The sequence below is a fragment of the Chiloscyllium punctatum genome, chromosome 8 (genome assembly GCF_047496795.1).
Source record: "Chiloscyllium punctatum isolate Juve2018m chromosome 8, sChiPun1.3, whole genome shotgun sequence".
Classification (NCBI taxonomy): Eukaryota; Metazoa; Chordata; class Chondrichthyes; order Orectolobiformes; family Hemiscylliidae; genus Chiloscyllium; species Chiloscyllium punctatum.
The window spans coordinates 17154900-17179509 of NC_092746.1; the positions used below are offsets into that span (position 1 = coordinate 17154900).

At 44.2% G+C, this 24610-nt stretch overlaps 1 protein-coding gene across 1 annotated transcript in view; it reads right to left on the reverse strand.

Annotated features, from left to right (window-relative positions):
• The window catches only part of myo10 (myosin X), a 335499-nt gene that overhangs the window by 253975 nt on the left and 56914 nt on the right, over positions 1-24610 (reverse strand). The window contains exon 2 of the mRNA XM_072575194.1: positions 7119-7217. Coding sequence (XP_072431295.1) covers positions 7119-7217 — 99 coding nt within the window. The remainder of the gene's footprint in view (positions 1-7118; positions 7218-24610) is intronic.

Below are 24610 nucleotides of genomic sequence, written 5' to 3' on the forward strand. Positions count from 1 at the left end.
TGTTGGCTTTGATTCTGTGCTGTAGTCCTGAATCTAACTCAAGACTGAGCACCCATAGGGGGTGCTGTGGAACATCAACAGTGGCAGAATTGTATCCAGCACAATCTGTAACCTCATGGCCCGATATATACGCCACTCAATCATTACCATCAAGCCAGGGGACCAATCCTGGTTCAATGAGAGTGTGCAGGACGGCACACAGTAGCACCAAGCACACCTGAAAATAGGTGTTAACCTGGTGAAGCCACCAAACAGTAAGATTCTTAGGGATAGGATTTACTTTGACATTTGGAAAAATATGGACATATTAATGGTAGGTGACATGACTGCATGGGGAAGGTCATGCCTTACAACCTTGATTGGAATTTATTTGAGGATGATTGATATGGGCAGGGTGGTTGATGTTGTTTGGATGGACTGCTCAAGGACCTTTGCCAAGATTCCTCATGGCGAAGGTGAAGTCACATGGGATCCATAATGAGTTGGTAACTGGCTTAGTCATAGAAAACACAGGAGCAGTGGAATGGTGTTTCTCTGATTGTATTATACTGAACAGCAGTCTCTGAGTACATAACTCAGAAGAGCAGTCGCTTTGTACATTATAGAGAACATCAGACCCTGTGTGTATTACACAGCATAGCAGCGCCTGTGTATATTACAGCAGTTCCAGTGGTGTTCCACTGGGATCAGTGCTGGGACCCCTGTTGTTTGTTTTGTACATAAATGATTTGGATGAGAATGGAGGTGTCCTGATTAATAAGTTGGCTGATGGCACAAAGAATGGGGAGCTGTGGATAGGATTACCAGAGGAGACAGTACAACAGGCTGGAGACTTGAGCAGAGAAATGGCAGATGAATTTCATGTTGCATTTGAAAAAACAAATGCTGGAGGGAAGTGTACAGTAAATGGTAGAACCCTTAGTCTCATCAACATACCAACAGATCAAGGCATACAGGTCTACAGTTCCCTGAAAGAAGCAACACAAATGGTGGTGAAGAAAGCATACAGCATGCTTGGTGAAATCCCAATGCATAGTTATTTGGTCCAAATCCTGGAATTCCCTTCTTAACACAACTGTGAGTCTAATTACAGCACCTGTCCAAGAGGTCAGCACCCCATCAACTTCTCAAAGGCAACAAAGGGATAGGCAATAATGGCTAGCAGAGCCAACTATACTCACATTTCTAGGGGGAAATCGAAAATAAAAATCACCCTTGCACACAGAACACTCACTGGTGACATGTATGCCTCAAGTCTCCTTGGTGTGTCAATACTTAACCCCTTATTAGGTAGAGACAGTTACAAGATCTTAACACCCAGTAGCACCTTGCTTATCTGTTATCTTTGGAATGTATGTTGTGTATTTCACACCAAGCCCAATGCAAAATATTGTTCTAAATTATCTGCTGTTTCTGGTCCGCATTACAGATTCCCCAGTTGCATCTTCCAAATGTCCCACACTTAATTTTAGCCATTCGCATTTTATAAATGCATTGAAATTCATGCTGTCTGTTTTTATACACTGGCAAATCGGACTAAATTAATTTAGACTACCTGGTCGACATGGACAGAAGGTTCTGTTTCAGTGCTGTACAACACTATGACTATGACTTTCATTAAACACGAATACAGAGGGAGAAAACCAATTTAGGTCATCCACTGCTGCTTACTAAAACTCTGCTGACCAGTTTTGCTAACCACAGATTGTTAATCATGCTAATCAGTTCCTTCTTTTTAACCAGAATAAAACATCTGCCTATGCAGCTGCAGCCTCGAGGCAGTCTACAATGAGGGGTCAAAGTTTCAGAATAGGGTAACAAATTTCAATAGGAGACGAGGAGGAATTATGTCTCTCAAAAGGGTTGTGAAATCTGGAATTCACTACTTCAGTGAAGCCAGGGCATGAAGTAAATTCGAGGACAGGAGAATGATTAGGAAAATGGTGTTGAGTTCAAGATGAAATCAGCTATTATTGTACTAAATGGCAAACCATGTTCAAGGGGCTGAATTGCGTACACCTGCTCCATGCCCTGCTAATCCACTGACTTGCCCTTCAGTCTACCTTCCCAGTCTGCTTTCGACACCTTTCCTCATACCTCTGGACTAACTCTTGTTACTAGTTGAGGACACCAGTTGAGTCCAGAGTTGCCCGCCCTCAAATTCTACGATTTGAAATTTAGGTCATCCACTGCTGCTTACTAAAACTCTGCTGACCAGTTTTGCTAATAGTAGACTTTGCAATTCTACTATTACGTTATAATTGCTATCATACCAGGAATGCTTAAGATGTTTTTCAGCCAATCAGCTGAACATGTCTTACAGTATTTAAATTCTGGATTAGTGGTGCTGGAAGAGCACAGCAGTTCAGGCAGCATCCAAGTAGCTTCGAAATCGACGTTTCGGGCAAAAGCACTTCATCAGGAATAAAAGCAGTGAGCCTGAAGCGTGGAGAGATAAGCTAGAGGAGGGTGGGGGTGGGGAGAAAGTAGCATAGAGCAAAATGGGTGAGTGGGGGAGGGGATGAAGGTGATAGGTCAAGGAGGAGAGGGTGGAGTGGATAGGTGGAAAAGAAGATAGGCAGGTAGGACAAGTCCGGACAAGTCATGGAGACAGTTACTGAGCTGGAAGTTTAGAACTAGGGTGAGGTGAGGGAAGGGGAAATGAGAAACTGTTGAAGTCCACATTGATGCCTTGGGGTTGAAGTGTCCCGAGGCGGAAGATGAGGCGTTCTTCCTCCAGGCGTCTGGTGGTGAGGGAGCGGCGGTGAAGGAGGCCCAGGACCTCCATGTCCTCGGCAGAGTGGGAGGGGGAGTTGAAATGTTGGGCCACGGGGCGGTGTGGTTGATTGGTGCGGGTGTCCCGGAGATGTTCCCTAAAGCGGTCTGCTAGGAGGCGCCCAGTCTCCCGAATGTAGAGGAGACTGCATCGGGAGCAACAGATACAATAAATGATTTTAGTGGATGTGCAGGTGAAACTTTGATGGATGTGGAAGGCTCCTTTAGGGCCTTGGATAGAGGTGAGGGAGGTGGTGTGGGCGCAGGTTTTACAGTTCCTGCGGTTGCAGGGGCAAGTGCCAGGATTGGAGGGTGGGCTGTTTGAGGGTGTGGACCTGACCAGGTAGTCGCGGAGGGAACGGTCTTTGCGGAAGGTGGAAAGGGGTCGGGAGGGAAATATATCCCTGGTAGTGGGATCTTTTTGGAGATAATGGAAATGTCGGCGGATGATTTGGTTTATGCGAAGGTTTGTAGGGTGGAAGGTGAGCACCAGGGGGGTTCTGTCCTTGTTACGGTTGGACGGGTGGGGTCTGAGGGCGGAGGTGCGGGATGTGGACGAGATGCATTGGAGGGCATCTTTAACCACGTGGGAAGGGAAATTGCGGTCTCTGAAGGAGGTCATCTGGTGTATTCTGTGGTGGAACTGGTCCTCCTGGGAGCAGATCCGGCGGAGGCGGAGGAATTGGGAATATGGGATGGCATTTTTGCAAGAGGTAGGGTGGGAAGAGGTGTAATCCAGGTAGCTGTGGGAGTCTGTGGGTTTGTAAAAAATGTCAGTGTCAACACAATCAGGACTCCCGCCCACCTTCCAAGGACCCCTTCGCCCACCTCCAACACACTGCATCCACCTGGATACCCCGCGCTGGCCTATTACCTGCCCTCGACCTCTTCATTTCCAACTGACGCCGGGACATTAACCGCCTCAACCTGTCTACCTCCCTCCCCAACTCCAACCTCTCACCCTCACAACGCGCAGTCCTCCAATCCCTCTGCCCCAATCCCAACCTCACCATCAAGCCAGTGGATAAAGGGGGCGCAATGGTCGTCTGGCGAACTGACCTCTACACCGCTGAAGCCAAACGTCAACTCGAGGGCACCTCTTCCTACTGCCCCCTCAACCATGACCCCACCCCCCATCACCAAACCATCATCTCCCAGACCATACAGAACCTCATCACCTCAGGGGATCTCCCATCCACTGCCTCCAACCTCATAGTCCGGGAACCCTGCACTGCCCAGTTCTACCTCCTTCCCAAGATCCACGAGCCTGACCACCCTGGCCGACCCATTGTCTCAGCATGCTCCTACCCCACTGAACCCATCTCTACCTGCCTCAACACTGTCCTATCCCCCTAGTCCAGGAACACCCCACTCTTCCTCCACTACATTAACGACTGCATTGGCACCACCTCGTGATCCCGCGAGGAGGTTGAGCAATTCATCAACTTCACCAACACATTCCACCCTGATCTTAAATTTACCTGGACCATCTCTGACACCTCCCTCCCCTTCCTGGACCTCTCCATCTCCATTACTGACAACCGACTTGACACTAACATTTTTTACAAACCCACCGACTCCCACAGCTACCTGGATTACACCTCTTCCCACCCTACCTCCTGCAAAAATGCCATCCCGTATTCCCAATTCCTCCGCCTCCGCCGGATCTGCTCCCAGGAGGACCAGTTTCACCACAGAACGCACCAGAGGGCCTCCTTCCTTAGAGACCGCAATTTCCCTTCCCACGTGGTTAAAGATGCCCTCCAACGCATCTCGTCCACATCCCGCACCTCCGCCCTCAGACCACACCCCTCCAACCGTAATAAGGACAAAACGCCCCTGGTGCTCACCTTCCACCCTACCAACCTTCGCATAAACCAAATCATCCGCCGACATTTCCGCCACCTCCAAAAAGACCCCACAACCAGGGATATATTTCCCTCCCCACCCCTTTCCGCCTTCCGCAAAGACCGTTCCCTCCGCGACTACCTGGTCAGGTCCACGCCCCCAAACAACCCACCCTCCAATCCTGACACTTTCCCCTGCCACCGCAGGAACCGTAAATCCTGCGCCCACACCTCCTCCCTCACCTCTATCCAAGGTCCTAAAGGAGCCTTCCACATCCAAAGTTTTATTTTTGGTTTTTTTTTGTTTTCTTTTTTTATTTTTTTTTCTCTTTTTTTTCTGCTATTTATTTTTTTTTCTTTTTTTTTTTGCTTTTTTTTCTTTTTTTTTACCCCCACACTTATTTTCCCCCAGCACCCATGGTGTGTGTGTGCAGGTGTGAAACACAGTGAAAGACACAAAGTGCACCAATCTTTATTCAATTTCCACCACCAGGAAGAGAGGAAAACACCAGAGTGGCGAGTGACAAGCACTGCCCTTCACATCAAAGGGCAATGCTGTGTGATCAAAACAGTGTCCACTAATATCATTTATTGTATCCGTTGCTCCCGATGCAGTCTCCTCTACATTGGGGAGACTGGGCGCCTCCTAGCAGAGCGCTTTAGGGAACATCTCCGGGACACCCGCACCAATCAACCACACCGCCCTGTGGCCCAACATTTCAACTCCCCCTCCCACTCTGCCGAGGACATGGAGGTCCTGGGCCTCCTTCACCGCCGCTCCCTCACCACCAGACGCCTGGAGGAAGAACGCCTCATCTTCCGCCTCGGGACACTTCAACCCCAAGGCATCAATGTGGACTTCAACAGTTTCTCATTTCCCCTTCCCTCACCTCACCCTAGTTCTAAACTTCCAGCTCAGTAACTGTCTCCATGACTTGTCCGGACTTGTCCTACCTGCCTATCTTTTCCACCTATCCACTCCACCCTCTCCTCCTTGACCTATCACCTTCATCCCCTCCCCCATTCACCCATTGTAGTCTCTGCTACTTTTTCCCCACCCCCACCCCCACCCTCCTCTAGCTTATCCCTCCACGCTTCAAGCTTTTATTCCTGATGAAGGGCCTTTGCCTGAAACATCGATTTCGAAGCTCCTTGAATGCTGCCTGAACTGCTGTGCTCTTCCAGCACCACTAATCCAGAATCTGATTTCCAGCATCTGCAGTCATTGTTTTTATAGTATTTAAACCCAGTTGAAGAAAACCAACACAAAATGATCAGAAATACCTTACTACCGACATGAGGAATCTTGGTAGCTATTTCCAAGCAGGGAAATAGCTGTCACAGAGCAACCCCTACTAAATGAGACTGAAGTAAAATTTCTGGAGATATTCAATTGATCAGTCTAACTGGAGAGTTAGAAAGTCAAAAAGACCTTCCACCCAACAGTTTCCAACACTTCTCCTCCGTCTTCTTGTATCATGACCCTATCGCTGAACATCAGACCACTATACTTAGCATTGTCATTCATTGTAAATTTGACACATCCTCCCTTCAATCTCCACAACTTTGGAAACTTACGGTTCTCCAACCCCTAACATCAGTTTCTAACTCCTTGCTAAAATCCATCCTCAAGACCTGGCTGATCTATTGTTTCACCCATTTCCTGCTCTACTGAACATACTTACATCCACAATGTTTTCTCATCTTGTGCAATCACTTCCTGCCTAAATCTGCAATTTTTCCGCATCTTCCGCATTTGTCTATTCAAATGGTACTAGATCAGACCTCATCTGGTGACCTCAACAGCTTTTATTCTCCAACATGTCCAGAAGCGTCACATGGTTCTTTCAGATTCTATTATAAATATGCTTGTTCAGCCTTTGATTTGTTCAAATGCATGTAAAATATATTCAACTGAAGTTATCAAAAAAAATGTATACAGCTTAACCGAAAAGGAATGAGAAGAGGAGCATTGTAGAAACGTAGGTTCAGCTTTATCACTGCTTAACTTATGGGAAGATGGGCATTTCCAACTTCATTTTGAACAGGTTTCGACCTGCCCCAATTTTAACTGTGTGACTGGGACCACCTAATGCAGCACCACCTAATTATATAATTTGGATCCTCATCACAGTCATGACATTCAATCCCAGCGAAATTCACTGTCATATGGAATCATTGCCTGAAGAGGAGGTAAGTTTTTTTCATACACTTTAAAGATTTCTCTGCAGACCAGTCGAAAAGAAAACACTCCTGAGAGACACAGTCATATAAACCACAGGCTTCCCTTTTGCTGAACTTCATCTCCTACTATCCCTTTACATCTCATTGTTTAAAAATCTGTGTCTCAGCCGAGACAATTCAAGTATTCTACGTGTCTCGTCTCGGTTTGAATTCCAATTCCGAGGTATGATCGGCAATAGAAATGCGAACAGTAAATGCCAAAAGGTTTCCAATTTACTTCGTAAGGTCAACCCTATGCCTAATTTCACTCACCTGACCACAGCTTGTAATGAAACTGATTACTCCACCACCACAGCTTGAAACCATACTTGGGAGGTGCTGCTCATCTGCTCTTAACCAGACCCACGTTCCCTGCAGAGACACAGGAAAAGAAAGGAAATTTAAGGACAAGTAAACTTACATTTGTTTTGGATAAGTAAACTGTCAGGATGTTTTGTGCTTATTCCCCAATAGTTCGAATGACATGGTGTAAAATAACCCTCTGACAAGAGAATGGGCTAAGTGTTTGCTGTGGTAGGTCACACATGTAGCTTGCATGAGGAGAAAGTAAGGAATGCAGAGCTGGAGAGCAGAGTTTAAAAAATGTGACGCTAGAAAAACACAGCAGGCCAGGTAGCATTCGAGGAGCAGGAGAATCGATGCTTCGGGCATAAGCCCTTCTTCAGGAATGAGGCTGGTGTGCCAGGCGGGCTGTGATAAAAGGTAGGGGGGAGGGGGGGGGGGGGGGGGGGGGGGGGGGGAGGATTTGGAGGAGGGGTGCTGGGAATACGATAGGTGGAAGGAAGTGAGGGTGGTAGGCCGGAGAGGTCGGGAAGAAGATTGCAGTTCAAGAGGGCGGTGCTGAATCCGGGGGTTGGGACTGAGATAAGGTGGGGGGGGGGGGGGGGGGGGTGAGGAAACTGGAGAAATCTATATTCATCCCTTGTGGTTGGAGGGTTCCTAGGCAGAAGATGAGGCGCTCTTCCTCCAGGCGTCGTGTTGCCATGGTCTGGCGATGGAGGCGGCCAAGGACCTGCATGTCCTTGGCGGACTGGGAGGGGGAGTTAAAGTGTTCAGCCACGGGACGGTTGGGTTGGTTGGTGTGGGTTTCCCAGAGGTGTTCTCTGAAACATTCCGCAAGTAGGTTCCGCCTAGGAACCCTCCAGTTCCTAGAAAGAAAGGGACACCTATAAAACTCTGACAGGTTGGGAAGTATAACTTGGGAAGTTAAGTTGCAGGTGTACAGGATGTTGGGGAGGCCACATTTGGAGTATTATGTTCAATTTTGGTCACCTTGCTTTAGGAAGGATGTTACTAAGCTATAAAAAGAGTGCACAAAATATTTACAAAGGTGCTGCCAGGACTCAAGGGACTGAGTTATAGACAGAGGTTAAACAAGCTAGGATATTTCTCTTTACAGTGTAGGAGACTGAGGGGGCATTGTACAGAAGTGTGAAAGATCGTGAGAGGCATGGACAGAGTGAATGCACTCTTTCTTCTTCCGAGAGTTGGGAACCAAGGACGAGGAGGCATCATTTCAAGGTTAGGGGGCAAAAGAAGAAAAGGGGACCCGAGAGGCAACCTTTTTTCAGAGGGTGGTACACATATGGAATGAGCTGCCAGCAGAAGTGGTTGAGGCTGGTACATTAACAACAATTAAAAGGCATTTGGATAAATACATGGAGAGAGTAATGGGGTCAGTGTGAATTGATAGTTTGGTCAGCCTAGGCCAGCTAGGGCCACTTGGCCTGTCTCCATGCTGTAAGACTATGACTCCATAACTAGACTCCATGGCAAGCACAATGAAAGTTCTCAATGATCGGAGAATCCATAACGAGAGGTCACTGTCTAACAAGACAGGATAAGCCATTAAGCCTAAAATTAAGCAGCAATTGTTTTATCCATAGCCTGTGGAATTCTCTATCACAGTTAGTGGCAGAGGTCAAAACATGAAATGTTTTCAAGGAGTTACATATATTTCCTGGACATAAAAGGATCAGAATGCATGGGGAGAAAAGCAGGAACAGGTACTGAGATGGATGATCAACCATGATCATACTGAATGATCAAGGAGGCTGCAAGGACCACATGGGCCTGTTCTTGCTCCTATTTTTCTATCATTTTAATTTACAGAAGCCCTCAAAAAGGTTAATGAAATGGACCACTACTAGGTCACTGTTGGACATGCAAAAATTTTTTCCATGACCAAGGATCTTACCCAAGTGTTACAAGTCTATTAGGTAGCCACTGCAGCAAACGTGACAGCTAATTTGTACACAACATCCTCCCCAAAACAGGAATTACTATAGTAATTAGCAAGTCTGATTTTATAACGTTGATTGAACATTAGGCGAGTACATCAGGCATAATTCCACCTCAGTCTTCTTTGAAATAGTGCCATCTTTCCAACCAAGAGAGCAGATGGATCCTTGTTTTAAACATCTCTAACTTTGAAGCAACACTCAAGTGAATAGCAGTCAACATTTTTTTAAATGCTTAAATCTACAACCTGTTGAGTCAGATGCATGCCCACTAGGTGGACAAGACTCACCAAGCAACACTTTGCTTGACCATACTTTTGCTTGTGAAAGGGGGGACAGACCTCCAAATGTTTCTCTCCAAGTTGGCCAAATACCAACTGTGATGGTTTGCTTTACAATTTCTAATCGCCAATTAGTATGAAAGCAATCAAGAACAGTGTCTGAGCTTTTATAATGTGCTGCGTTTGCTGTGGGTATGTTCACCAAGCTGGGAATTTGGTTTGCAGACGTTTCGCCCCCTTTCTCGGTGACATCCTCAGGGCTGTGGAGCAGTCTCTGCGTGGAATCTTGTATGCCATATTTGTCCTGCACATGATGGGTATTGAATCTTTTGTTCTGGTGAGGTGTCATTGGAATGTGGCTGTAAATTTACATGTGGCCCTAAATTAGATCTATCAGGTCCAACAATTTTCTTTTAATACAAGGTAGAATAGTTAGTGTCTAGTTCTAGAAAAGCACAGCAGGTCAGGCAGCATCCAAGGAGCAGGAAAATCAATGTTTTGGGCAAAAGCCCTTCATCAGGAATCCTGAAGAAGGGTTTTTACCCGAAACGTGACTTTTCTGCTCCTTGGATGCTGCCTGACCTGCTGTGCTTTTCTAGCACCACACTCTGATTTGGAGACTCTGATCTCCAGCATCTATAGTCCTCACTTTCACCGAGAGTAGCTCGCATGCTGGGTCACGGCATGTCCTCACTGTGTTGTTTGTACATCCCTGCAACTTCATCCACAGATGCCCGTCAGACATAAAAGACCCAATCATGGGGAGGACAAACATGGTTTAAAAGATTCCATACAGAGGCTGAACAAAATATTATCGAGGACATCCTTTGTGCACGCGTGTGCACATATACACCTGGGACAACATGACAATAATAGGACAAGCCACAGAGGACAGCCGAAGAATTCCGACAAACTTGGAACTCATCCTCAGACTCGATCAATAAACACGTTGACCTCGACCAATGTACCAACCACTGCAATGAACAACCGGAGCCAGTAACCGGAAGCAACAGGAACAAAACCAAATAAATTCCAGCTAACACAATTCAACAGTGCTTCACAGGTGCCTCTAAAGCACGGAGTCTGTCACCTAAAAACGTCTGCAAACCAAATTCCCAGCTCGGCAAACAGGACCTCAGCAGCAACTCTCTACACAAACCTTTTATAATCTGGTGCAAGTGATGCCTTAATTCAAGCTGGTTTGCTTTAGATTATAGATTATAATTAGATTCTTTAGATTATAGATTAGATTTCCTACAGTGTGGAAACAGGCCCTTCGGTCCAAACAGTCCACACCGACCCTCCAAAGAGTAACCCACTCAGACCCATTCCCCTTTGACTAATGCACCTATGGGCAATTTAGCATGGCCAATTCACCTAACCTGCACACCTTTGGATTGTGGGAGGAAACCGGAGCACCTGGAGGAAACCCACGCAGACACACATAGAATGTGCAAGCTCCACGCAGACAGACAGTCGCCCGAGGCTGAAATTAAACCTGGGACCCTGGTGCTGATAGGCAGCAGTGCTAACCACTGGGCCACTGTGCCGCCCCTCTGGCAGCAAGCTACAACACCTGCTCACTGCTTTCCCTGTGCACAGTTAAGGGTATCTACCACGAAAACTACAAACCGTAAGCATACTCATACATCCTCAGACGCCTCACAGTAACCTTGAACGCATATGCCGAAAAGCTTCTACACTAGAAAGCATCACCCATGCTCTGTATTAAATCAATGCAGGTTAGTCGACAATGGGTCACAGCTTTGCAAACAGGGCACTTGTTCTGAAGGTTATTTTTGCAGCGTTCATAAACCATTGATCAGTTTCAGTAGCTTGATCTAACTGCTGAACTTAAAACCAGCACTGATGTCCCCAGTCAGTGACTACTGATGTTTTAAAGTAAAACATTGCTCTTCAACACCCAACAAACACAATAGATCTGGTTTATTAATATATCTTTGTTCATCAACCTTTGAACTGCATATTTTGAACAATTTCCTAACTGCTAATTTAATAAAACACGTTTATTGTATAGTATTCTGTGGAAACTTTTGGTTCTAAATTGCCAAGTCAACTTTCAGAGAAACATACTGAAATAATGATGACTGAGTACATCCAGTCACAAGTAAAACAGCTTGCTGCTTTGGTACCCATTTCTTTTTGCGACATACTAGGCTGGCAAGGATCAGTAAATCGGATAACCTGCAGATCACATAACTTCAAAAGTCTGCTCATTACATCAAAACAAAATACTGCCTCTGCCAGCAAATACTTGAATTTTAAACAAGGTTGCCAACCTGTGAACAGGTTGAACTCCTAAATATGCCAAGAGATAAATCACTCTACAAAGAAAGTAGGTCTATGTATAATAGGTTACAGAAAACATTATTTCATTTTTCAAGCAATTAATCCAGATTTAGATTTTTTTTCTGTAATAATATTACAAAGATTTTCATAAATTGAATACTTCTGTGATTCATTCCTCAGCAAAGCCATCTGCAATATACTGGCAAAAACCCAAGTCTATTGAACATATATACTTAAAAGACCTATTCTCATGAATTTCAGGTTAGGTTCACCCCACACAATTTGAGTAACTTCAACATAATAATACCTGTACATAAAAAGTGATTTATCAAATAATAGAGGGTTCTGACTAAGCTACCAAAGGACAATGCTCCTTCTAAGCAACGCAGTTTGCTGTCAGCCCCAAGGTTCCCATATAGGTCATAAAGACATTGGACCCTTTAAGCTTACATAAAGGTCTGAAGAACTCATCTGATTCAAAGTGCGGGCTTTGGTGAGCTTCAGGACTGCTCCCTACTGGTAGGCTAAGCAAAAAAAGGAAGAGTACCAGCAACTGCTTAAAAAAAACTGTGGGGAACATAGAACATTACAGCACAGTACAGGCCCTTCGGCCCTCGATGTTGCGCCGACCTGTTATACCAATCTGAAGTCCATCTAATCTACACTATTCTATGTACGTCTATTTGGATGAGAATATAGGAAGCTAAGATCAAATTTTTCTTTGCTACTGGCTGTGTAGCAAAGAGAAGCCATGTTGCAGAGGGGCTGTGAGGGAAAAGTGCTGCTATTGAAGTCAAAGTATGGGTTTTTCATAAGCGTTAGACTTTGCTGAGGAAGGCAAACACCACTTGTGGAAAAAAGTTGCGTCTTGGGTCCTGTTTGAAAAGTTTCACCTCTCATATTAAACCTACACCCTCTAGTTTTGGACTCCCCTACCCTAGGGAAGAGATCTTGGCTATTCAATTTATCTATACCCTTCAATATCTTATAAACATCCAGGGAACAAAGTCCCGGCCAATCTAGCCTCTCCTTATAACTCAAACCATCCAATCTCAATTACATTTTTTTTGCATCCCTTCCAATTTAATAACATCCTTCTGATAGCAGGGCAACCAAACTTGTATGCGTACTCCAGATGTGACCTCACCAATGTCTTGTACAGCTTTAGTATGACATCCCAAATCCAGCAGTCAATGCTCTGACTGATGAAGGCAGGCATGCCAATTGCCTTCGTCACCACCCTGTCAAACTGTGACACCACTCTTAAGGAACTAAGCACCTGCACCCCAAGGTCTCTCTGTTAATGGCCCTACCATTTGTGCAATTTGTGCCCTGGTTTGCCTCACCAAAATGCAACACTTTGTATTTATCTACCTTCAAGTCGATCTGCCATTTCTCGGACCATACGCTGTGCACTATACCACCAATTTTAGTGTCATCTGCAAAATTACTAGCCATGCCTCCTACATTCTCATCCAAATCATTTGTATAAAAATTACCAACAACAGTGGACCCAGCACTGATCCTTGAAGCACAATGCTGGTTACAGGCCTCCATTCTGCACAACAACTCTCTACTGCCATCCTCTGTCTCTGAACGCCAAGCCAATTTTGCATCCCACTGGCCAGGTCTCTGTGGACTCAGTGTGATCTAACCTTACTATCCAGTCTATCACGTAAGAAGATTATATCTGCAACGAATGCTGTTGATCAAGAGTCTCCGATTGAATGCATCAGTTGGACAGGCAATGAGGAATTTACAAGAGCAAGAGGATGTGATGGATGGCAGTTATAGGAAGGGAGAAAAGTTGCAGACACAGTCACACTACTCCAGGAAATGTCAGAGACATAGACAGGTAGTGCAGGTGTTACTTTCACTTCTCTGTCTTATGGCCTTAAGAGAGATCGAATGAATCCGGAGAAGAGTATAAAGGCAGTAGGAGTATACTCCTCAGAAGCAAATCAGGAGGGCAAAAAGGGGACATGAGATTGCTGTAGCAAATAGGGCTAAGGAGAATCCAAAGGATTTTTACAAATACATTAAGGATAAAATGGTAACTAGGGAGAGAATAGGGCCCCTCAAAGATCAGCAAAGCAGCCTGTGTGGAGTCGCAGGAGATGGGTGGGGGGGGGGGGGGGGGGGGGGGAGAGAGGTGGGGAGATACTAAACATTTTGCATCAGTGTTTCCTGTGGAAAAGGTCATGGAACATATAGAAAGTAGCGAAATAGATGGTGACATCTTGAAAAACACCCATATTACAGAGGAGGACATGCTCGATGCCTTGAAACACAAAAGTAGATAAATCCATAGGACCTGATCAGGTATACCATGAAACTCTGTGGGAAACGAGGGAAGTGATTCATGGGACTCTTACTGAGATATTTGTATCATCGATAGTCACAGGTGAGGTGCCAGAAGACTGGAGGTCGGCAAATGTGGTGCCACTGTTTAAGAAAGGTGGCAAGGACAAGCCAGGGAACTATAGATCAGTGATGTCGGTGGTGGGCAAGTTTTGGAGGGAATCCTGAGGGACAGGATGTACATGTATTTGGAAAGGCAAAGACTGATTAGGGATAGTCAGCATGGCTTTGTGCATGGGAAATCATGGCTTTGTGCATGGGAAATCATGTCTCATGAACTTGATTGAGTTTTCTGAAGAAGTAACAAAGAGGATTGATGAGGGCAGAGCAGTGTGTATGATCTATATGGACTTCAGTAAGGTGTCCAACAAGGTTCCCCATGGGAGATTGATTAGCAAGGTTAGATCTCATGGAATACAGGGAGAACTAGCCATTTCGATACAGAACTGGCTCAAAGGTAGAATACAGAGGCTGGTGGCGGAGGGTTGATTTTTAGACTTGAGACCTCTGACCGGTAGAGTTCCACAAGAATCGGTGCTGGGCCCTCTACTTTTTGTCATTTATATTAATGGTTTGGATGTGAGCATTAATAGGCATGTTTGTAGATGACACGAAAATTGGAAGTGTAGTGGACAATGAAGAAGGTTACCTCAGGTTACAACGTGATCTTGATCAGATGGGCCAATGAGCTGAGGACTGGCAGATGGAGTTAAATTCAGAGAAATGCTAGGTGCTGCATTTTGGTAAGGTCCTAGGGAATGTTGCTAAACAAAGAGATCTTGGAGTGCAGGTTCAGAGCTCCTTGAAAGTGGAGTCACAGGTAGATAGGATAGTGAAGGTGGTGTTTGGTATGCTTTCCTTTATTAGTCAGAGTATTGAGTACAGGAGTTGGGAGGTTATGTTGCAGCTGTACAGGAGTTGGGAGGTTATGTTCCAACATTGGTTATGTTGGAATATTGCATGCAATTCTGGTCTCCTTCCTATTGGAAAGATGTTGTGAAACTTGAAAGGGTTGGAGGATTTGAGCTATAGGGAGAAGCTGAACAGGCTGGGGCTGTTTTCCCTGGAACGTAGGAGGCTGAGGGGTGACCTTATAGAGGTTTACAAAATTATGAGGGGCATGGATAGGATAAATAGACAAAGACTTTTCCCTGGGGACGGGGAGTCCAGAACTAGAGGGCATAGGTTTAGGGTGAGAGGGGAAAGGGGCAAATGTTTCATGCAGAGGGTGGTACTTGTATGGAATAAGCTGCCAGAGGAAGTGGTGGAGGCTGGTACAATTACAACATTTAAAAGACATCTGGATTGGGGTACGAATAGGAAGGGTTTGGAGGGATATAGGCCGGGTGCTGCAGGTGGGACTAGATTAGGTTGGAATATCTGGTCGGCATGGATAAGTTGAACCGAAGGGTCTGTTTCCATGCTGTACATCTCTATGACTCTGTGGACTATTGGTAGTCAGTCCTTGCCTTCCCAAACACACATTAGATCCTGTCTCAAACTCCTCCAATAACAACAACAACAACAACAACAACAACATGTGCATCATTAACATTACGCTCATTGAATGGTAATTTCCTGACTTTTCCTCGCAGCCATTTGGAAGTAATGGCACATTAACCATGCTCAAGTATTCTGGCATCTCACTTATGTCTGTCAATGATACAAATCTCTCTGATAGGGGGCCTCCAAGTTCTTCTCTAGCTTCTCACAACTTCCTGGGATTCACTTGATCAGGTCCCAGAGGAATTTATTTACCCCTGTGCATTTTAAGATGCCCAGAACCTCCTCTTCTGTAATATGGACTATTTTAGACATGATGATTTATTACCCAAAGTTCACCAGCTTCAATGGCTTTCTCCACAGTAAATACTGACTTTGGCTTCACACTTTTGCCCTTCTGATTTCCCTCTGAAGTATACTCCTGCATCCCCTATACTCCTCAAGGGAGTCACAGGATCCCAGTTGCCTATACCCGACATCTGACTCCTGTTTCTCAACCACAGCCACAATGCGTCTATTCGCCAGCGTTCTCTACTCCTGCCAGCCTTGCCCTTCTCATCAACAGAGTCTCACTTAGGGGACAACATGGTCACTCACACAGAAGCATTTCTGTGGCTGCGAACAAGACTCTAGGATGGTGTTTTCTCTACCATGTATCAATCTCAAGTATGTCTTTGAGCAGGCACAGGGTTTTCTGAAAGATGTGGATGAGCAGCCAGAGACGATGGTCCATATTGGTATGCATGACAAAGGCAGAGAGTGAGAAGGTGTACAGCTGAGGGAATCTTGGGAGTCAGATAGAAAAGTTGAAAACCCTTTTGTGTTGTAATCTCAGGATTACTCATTGTGCTGCATGCTTGAGGCCTGAAATAGGAAGATAATTACAGCGGAAGTTGTGGCCAATGGTCTCATGCAGGACGGAAGGCTTCAGGTATCTTAAGCATTGAGGTATCTTTCAAGGCAGAGTAGACCTGTACAAGGAGGACAGTTGCACCTAAATTGGAGAGGTGTCATAAACCTTGCAGGGTGCTTTGCTGATCACACTCCGGAGGTTTTGAACAGGTGTGTCAGGGAGAAAGGAACCAGAGCAGAGCAATCTGTCAGCACATGGGAGTTATTTAACAGAATAGAACAGTCCAGCACAGGAACAAGACCTTTGGGCCACCATGTCTGCACCAACCATGAAGACATTCTGAACTAATTCCAATCTGCCTGCACAAGGTCCATCTCCCTCTATTCCCTGTCTAAATGCCTCTGACACATTGCTATCGCATCTGCTTCTACCACTTTCCTTGAAAGAATGTTAAATCAACAAAGTCTAAACAGGAAGAACAGGCAGGGCCAGGTTAATGAACACAGGAAGACTGGTAGTCAGAAGTGTATTTATTGTAATGCAAGGAGTCAAACAGGTCAGGCAGGTGAGCTTAAATCCTCGAGTAATACATGGAACTGCAAAGGTGTGACCGTTACAGAAACTTAGTAAAGAGGACTAGACTAGCAACTCAACATTTCAGGGTTTAGATGTTTCAGGCATGATAGAGGGCAACGTAAAGTGGGTGGAAGAGTTGTATTACTGATTAAGGAGAATGTCACAGCTGCACGAACATAGGACATCTTGGAGGGCTCATTCAACGGAGGCAGTCTTGGTAAAACTCAGGAATAACAAAAAAAAACAGGAGCAATCACGATGATGGGGTTATACAACAGGCTCAGTGGTTTGCAGCTGCCTCCCAGTGCCAAGTTCGATTTCACCGTCAGGTGACTGCGTGGAGTTTGCTCATTCCCCTGTGTCAGCGTGGGTTACCTTTGGGTGCTCCAGTTTCCTTCTGCAGTCCAAGGTTAGATGGATTAGCTGTGCTGAATTGCCCATACTGTCCAGGCAAGGTGGGTTACTCATAGGAAATGCAGGGTGATAGGACAGGGAAGCTGGGTCTGGATGGGATGCACTTCAGAGGGTCACTGTGGATTCAAATGGGCTGCATGGACTCTTTCCACACTCTAGGAATTCTATAATTCTAGACTTGCCAATAGCTAGCAAGAGATGGAGAAACAGAGGAGTTGGTTTAAATATGTAAAAACAGCAGAGTTCTTATGTATGATTTTATCTTCCCAATATTAACTGGAACTCAGAATCGAAAAAGCAGGAGAATTGACGTTTCAGGCAGAAGCCCTTCATCAGGAATGCCTGTATTGTCGATTCTCCTGCTCCTCAGATGTTGCCTGACTTGCTGTACTTTTCCAGCACCACACTCTCAACTCTAATCCCCAGCATCTGCATTCCTCACCTTCTACTGGATCTCCCAGAGTATCAGGAGCTGAGATAGGGCTGAATTCATTTGATGTATCCAAAGGGGACGGTTCTTAAAATAATATATAGGCAGTCCAACTTGGGAAGGGGCAGCACTAGATCTTGACCAGGTGATTGAGGTTTCAGTGGGGGAACATTTTGGGAAGTGATCATAATTCCTCAAGTTTCAATAAATTATAGATAAGGATAAGACTGGTCTTGGGGTGAAAGTGCTAAATCAGGGATGGTTAATTACAACAGTGTTAGGGAGGAACTGAAGAAATTAAATTACAGGCAGGTGTTTGAAGGTAAATCCACAGACACATTCAGAGCCTTTTAAAAACACCAGCTGACCAGAGTTCAGGCCCAGCATGTTCCTGTGAGGATAAAACATGGGGATGAACCCAGACATGAGATATTGAATTTCTTTTCACAAAGAAAAAGGAAGCATATCTAAGTTTTCAGAAACTTCCATGAAACAAGGCCCTTCAGGAAACAAGGAGCAGGAAAGAAATTAAAGGAATTAGGAAGGGTGACAGGAGCTATGAAATCTCCTTGACAAGTAGGATTCACAAAGGAGAATCTCAAAGTATGTTCCCTGCGTGTCACGAAGAAGAGGGTAGCGAGGCAATTGGTAGGTCCATTGAATGGGAAAGGGAGGAAATTGCTACATGGAGCCAGAGGAAGTGGGTGAAGTCCTTAATGAGTACTTTGTATTGATCTTCATCAAGGATAAGGACATGATTAAGGAGTGGTATGCTGATATTCGAGGGCATGCTGATACAAAGGAGGTTGTGTTAGGTGTCTTTAAAAAAGCCATTAAGGCAAGTACATGCACTCACAGGGCCTGATGAGATCTATCCCCAGATACCAAGGGAGGCAGAGGAGGAGATTGCTGGGACCTTGACAGAGATCTTTGCATCCTCTTGAGCCACAGGTGAAGCCCCAGAAGACTGCAGAGTAGCCAATGATGTCCCTTTAGTTAAGTTCATAGGGTATGAGCAGGGAGGGAAAGAATTAAGTTTTGAGTTTTGAGAAACAAAGATTCAGCTCAGCAGGACTCAGATCAGCTAAGAATTTGCAGTAAACAATGAGGTGTTAGAAGCAAGGAGAGTGGTTTAACAAGGTGAAAAAGCATTCATCATATAAAGCCATTTAATAAGCAGCAATCGGTACATAAAGTCAGTTAACAAGGTGACGAGCATCCATTACGTGAAGCCAGTTAACAAGGTTAAGAACATTAATTGCCAAATACCAGAAGGCTTAACTATTTACTACTGGCACTCGCTGATCATTATGGCCACCCAATTAATATTTATGTTGCTTTATCTGGATGCTCCTCCCTGTAAAATGGCTATATAATTCATTAAGAAACTGCTCTTTGAGAAAAGACCGAGAACTCATATCCCTGTGCACGTGGGTGATTGTTCTCTCTCCCTCCAGGGCCTGGAATAAAGATGAAGGAGGTAAAAGTATACAGTGTCTCTGAACGTTTTGCTTCCACGGAGGTGGGAGCAGGACAACAATAACTTTGTTAAGGAAAGGTAACAAGGATAATCCAGGAAATGAATGGTGTGTGATTCATACATCAATGGTTCGAAAATTATTGAAGTAGATTCTTAGTGACTGGATTTACTCACATTTGGAGAAGAATGGACTTCTTCAAGCTAGTCAGGACGCCTTGGAGCAAGGGAAGTCTTGAATCACAAATTTGATTGAGTTCTTTTGAACAAGTGACAAAGATGATCAAGGGTAGGGTAGTGGATGTTGTCTATGTGAGATGTCAAAGGTTTAACTGCTCTGCTGACCTTCAAGAAACTCAATGTACCTGCTGTCTTGCAGGTACAAATATAAAAAAAATTTACATTGCCATCTCCTATAAGTTTATATTATTATTTCTTTTTCAGAATCAATAAGAACATTGCAGTTCTGACCACACCCTGTAGTTTAAAAAAATTATTTACACCAGATCTTGCCATCAAACAATGATTTTTCTTGACATTTCTGTTTCTGGAAATAATCAGGTTACTGTAGTGTGTCTGGAGTGACACATGACTGTGGGGGAGTGGCTGGGCATTACTGACTGCAATCTAAGATTTTGTATAAAAGGAAGAACTAGTCTCTTTGGTCAGAGAGATCTCTTGACACGCTTCGTAAGCATTACGAGGAATGTTTAGTGTTCCTCCAAAGCTTGTACTTGCTTAACAAATTTTGACCGTTCACAGAAGTTGGCAAATTGCAGTTGCACCAAGTGAAAAAGAATCTCAAGAAAAAGAACCTAACATATGAACGTTACTAAAAAGTGTTTGACAAAGTCCCTCATGACAGGCTGTCCAGAATATGAAGCCACAGTGAGTTAAGTTGGATACAAAAATGGCTTGCTCATAGAAGACAAGAGTTTGGGGTGTTTTTCCTGACCGGATGTCTGTAACCAGGGGTATTCCGCAAGGATCAGTGCTGCGATCTTGGTCGTTCATAATGTATTTAAATGATTTGGATGAATATGTAGGTGGTACAATTAACAAGTTTGTAGGCATCAAGAAAATGGGTAGAGTTTTAGTTCATGAGGAAGGTTGTCAATGGATACAGCAAGATATAGATCAGTTGGAAAACTGGGCAGAGAAATAGCAGGTAAATGTTAATCCAGACAAGTTGGCAAGTCAAGTATAAGTGTTATGTATACAGTAAATGGCAGGATGCTTAGGAGCACTGATATGTAGTGGAGATCTTGGGGGTCCCTCAAAGTAGTGGTAACACAAGCAGATAACCTCATTGTTATGGAACAGACCAGACACCCTGAAAATATTTTAAGGTAGTCTGGCCATAACATTTTCTTATTTCATGGTTGATGTGAAGTGCTTGTTCAAGATAAAATATGACTGGTCAAATTTCTCCACGTTAAGCAAAACACAAATTTATTTAAATACAATAGCTCAAATACACAAGGAAGAGGAATTTAGAATAACTTAATTATTGAAAAATGTAACCAAATAATAGATACAGTAACTATTAACATTTAACTGTTCCAATATCATAACAATACATCACTCAACAAAAAGGCAAATTTGGGCACAGATTCTTGCATGCAGTTCTCCAATCTGGGAGGAAACAACACCAAGATATTTCAGAGAAAGTAACAGCTCAGAATCATTCACTGAAGCTTCCAACACTTGAGAGACTCCAAACAGTTTCTGCTGCTAAAGGGAAACACACTAGATAGCCCAGCCTGTGAGAACTAGTCATACCCAATTAGGCTGTAAAAAGCAAGGCCTCCGAAGCCATTTAATTAAGCTGACTGTGGTAGCCAGTTTGGCACCTCTACTTTACAACCTCACTTTTTAAAAAAATGCCAAAATAAACTTTCAAGATGACAGCACTGTCACACATGGCAAAGGCGGCATATGGTGTTCTCGTCTTCATTGGTCATGGCATTGAATATTTAACAAGGAGAGAATGTGGATTGCATATGCTTGAAATCAGTGTCGAAGAATGTGGTGCTGAAAAAGCACAGCCAGTCAGGCAGCATCTGAGGAGCCTGGAGTGGAGCAAAGTAAAGACAGGTTGGACAAACTTGGATTGTTTTCACTAGAGCATTAGATTCCCTACAGTGTGGAAATAGGCCCTTCGGCCCAACAAGTCCACACCGACCCTCCCCTACATTTATACCTCACCTAATACTACAGGCAATTTAGCATGGTTCTGGATTAGTGGTGCTGGAAGAGCACAGCAGTTCCGGCAGCATCCAAGTAGCTTCATGGCCAATTCATCTAACCTGCACATTTTTTTTTGGACTGTGGGAGGAAACCAGAGCACCCGGAGGAAACCCACACAGACACAGGGAGAATGTGCAAACTCCACACAGACGGTTACTGAGGCGGGTCCCTGGCGCTGTGAGGCAGCAGTGCTAACCACTGTGCCACCGTGCATTGTAGTAGATAGAAGTATATAAAATTGTGAGATGCATGGATAGTGCAGATTGTCAGTGTCTTTTCTCAGGATAGACATGTAAAACACTTGGGAGAATAGACTGAGGTTGAGGGGGAAACATTTAAAAAGGAGATTTATAAGGCACATTCCCCGCACCCCACTCCCAAGATGGTAGTACATACTTGGAATATACTGCTACAAGTGTTGGTACAAATCAGGTGATAGCAACATTTAAGAGGCACTTAGACAGACATGAGTAGGCAGGGTACAGAGATACTCCTGTACTCCAATCCTTTTGCAATGATGGCTAACATTGCATTCGCACCTCCCCCCCCCTCCCCTCCCCAGTAGCATGCTGCACATGCAGGTTAGCCTTCAGTGACTTATTTCAAAGTCCTTTTTTGGTCTCTTTAATCATCTACACATTTCAACCTCTACCCATTTAAGATTACTCCGCACTGCTGTTTCTCCTGTAACTTTTTCCATATTTTGTTCCATCTGTTACATTCTTGCCTCTTCAGAGTCTGTCCAAACCCTCCTGAGTCACGCAATACCAAGTTGAATCCAACAGGTTTATTTGAAATCACAAGCATTTGGAGCACTGCTCCTTCATCAGAAAGCTTGCCATTTCTGATAAGCCTGTTGGACTACAACCTGGTGTCATCTGACTTCTGACTTTGTCCGCCCCAAGCCAACATTGGCACCTCCACATCATGGCTACCGTCCTGAAGTCACTTTACATCTTCCTCATCATCCATTCAACTTTGTGTCATTATCAAAATTGCAAACATTACATTTGGTCCCCAGCTACAAGTCATTGCTGCAGATTGTCGACAGCTGGTGTCCTAAGTACTGATATTTGCAATTCCCTACTAGTGTCAGGCTGCCAAGTAAAACATTTACTCCTGTTATCAGTCTGTGAGCTAATCCTTAATCCACAGCAGTACATGACCTCCTATCCCTCATGCTTGCATCTTTCTAACCAAGTACTATATCTAATTTAAGTAATAATTTAGATCCATCCCGTATCAATGCTGTTCATAAAATAATCAAAAAGCTCCAAAAATTTCCAATAATTTCCCATTTTAAATCCATACTGACTATGACCAATTAGATTATCCAAGTAATTATTCCCCACACCCTTAATAATAGAGTCCAGTATTTTCCCCACGACTGATTTAAGGCATGGTGCTCTGTAGTTCTCTCTCACTCCCTTAAAAAGAACAAATGACTTACGCTGAATTCCAACCCTTCAGGAATCATTGGAGAATTTACAACAAAAACTTGGCATGGATCAGCCAGAGTTCCACAAGGAAAAAGAAGAGTCACATTGATTTTGTCCCAGACCAACAATTACAGATGAATCAAGCAGAATGTCAAAACATCACATGGAAAGCTCGTGCTATATTCCATCGGCAGGCAGATAAACCTTGTGCAGAATAGTTATAGGCATCGACTTAAGATGGAGCAAGTCTTGGTATCAGAGTAGCACTTGAGCTGAAACAAAATCTAAACTCCTACCATCAGGAAATCTGAGTGCGCGCGCAGACAGACAGACTCCAACAAAACTAGCCAGGATACAGTAGTCCATTGAATGGATGTTTATTTTTAAAGTATTGTGAGTCATGATTTCAGGCTTAAAAAAGCAGCATTTTTGCTACATGAGAAAAATAGAACCAAAGTAAGAGGGACTTCTGCAAAGCAAGTGCAAATTAATGATTTCGGATCCAAAAATCCATTTTCTAAATATCTCAACATGAAACAAGTTACAAGTTAACAAAAGAAGAGTTAACTTGTGTTTTGCCAACTGCAACAGCCGGAAGAGACAAAATACTGAACAGCCAGTAAAAGACAAGTACAAATTCAATGATTATAATATGCTCAAAAGCAGAAGGCCGAGTAGAATTTGTACTGCTCTTTGAATCAATGTTAGAATGTGACAAAAGGTTAAATTATGGAAATGTGGCCAAGTTGTCATTCCAAATAGATTTAAATGAACTAAGGTATAAAGCATACTGTTTTCTCATTTGAAACGTTATAACATCATAATGAGTGTCTGAAAACACCCTTCCCCACCTAATGAGTCACCACACAGCATTGTACTGCAGTTAGCTTTAAGACTAAACAGGCAGGTCCGAAAACAGAACCCAAACTAACTAGAGCGAATTGGGTGAGAAGTGGTTGACTTGAGGGAAAACCGCTGTACCATGATGCCCAAAGCTATTCTATGAAGCGAGAGAGGCTGTACACAGATTACTAAGGGAGGAGCAGTTGGTGACTCAATAGGTCAAGGGAATGACAGCCTGGAGTGCACCAAGTCAGAAGCCATACAACACCAGGTTATAGTCCAACAGATTTATTTGAAATCACAAGCTTTCGGAGAGCTGCTCCTTCATCAGGACAAGTGGAGGGAAACACTTCCCCTGACAAAGGAGCAGCTCGAAAAGTTTGTAATTTCAAAGAAATCTGTTGTCGTCTGACTTCTGACTTTGTATACCCCAGTCCCATACAAGCATCTCCATGTTTACAGCAAGACAGAGTCCTATATGGTCTGTTACTTCCCAGGTGCAAGCATTCAGGATAAAATCGTATGACTGAGTCAACTTCTGGTAAAATACGGCAGTAGTTCATGTGGGCACCAATAACATAGGCAGGGACAGTTGCAGAGTCATTATTGGGAGTGGAGAGTCAGTTGAAATGCAGAAACACCAGAGCAGTAATCTCAGAAGGGAGGGACTTTAGATTCTGGGGCAGAGAGATTATTTTTGGGAAACAAGAATAACCGTTCAGAAGAATCAGCTTCACCTGAGCAGGAAAGGAACTGATCACCTACCT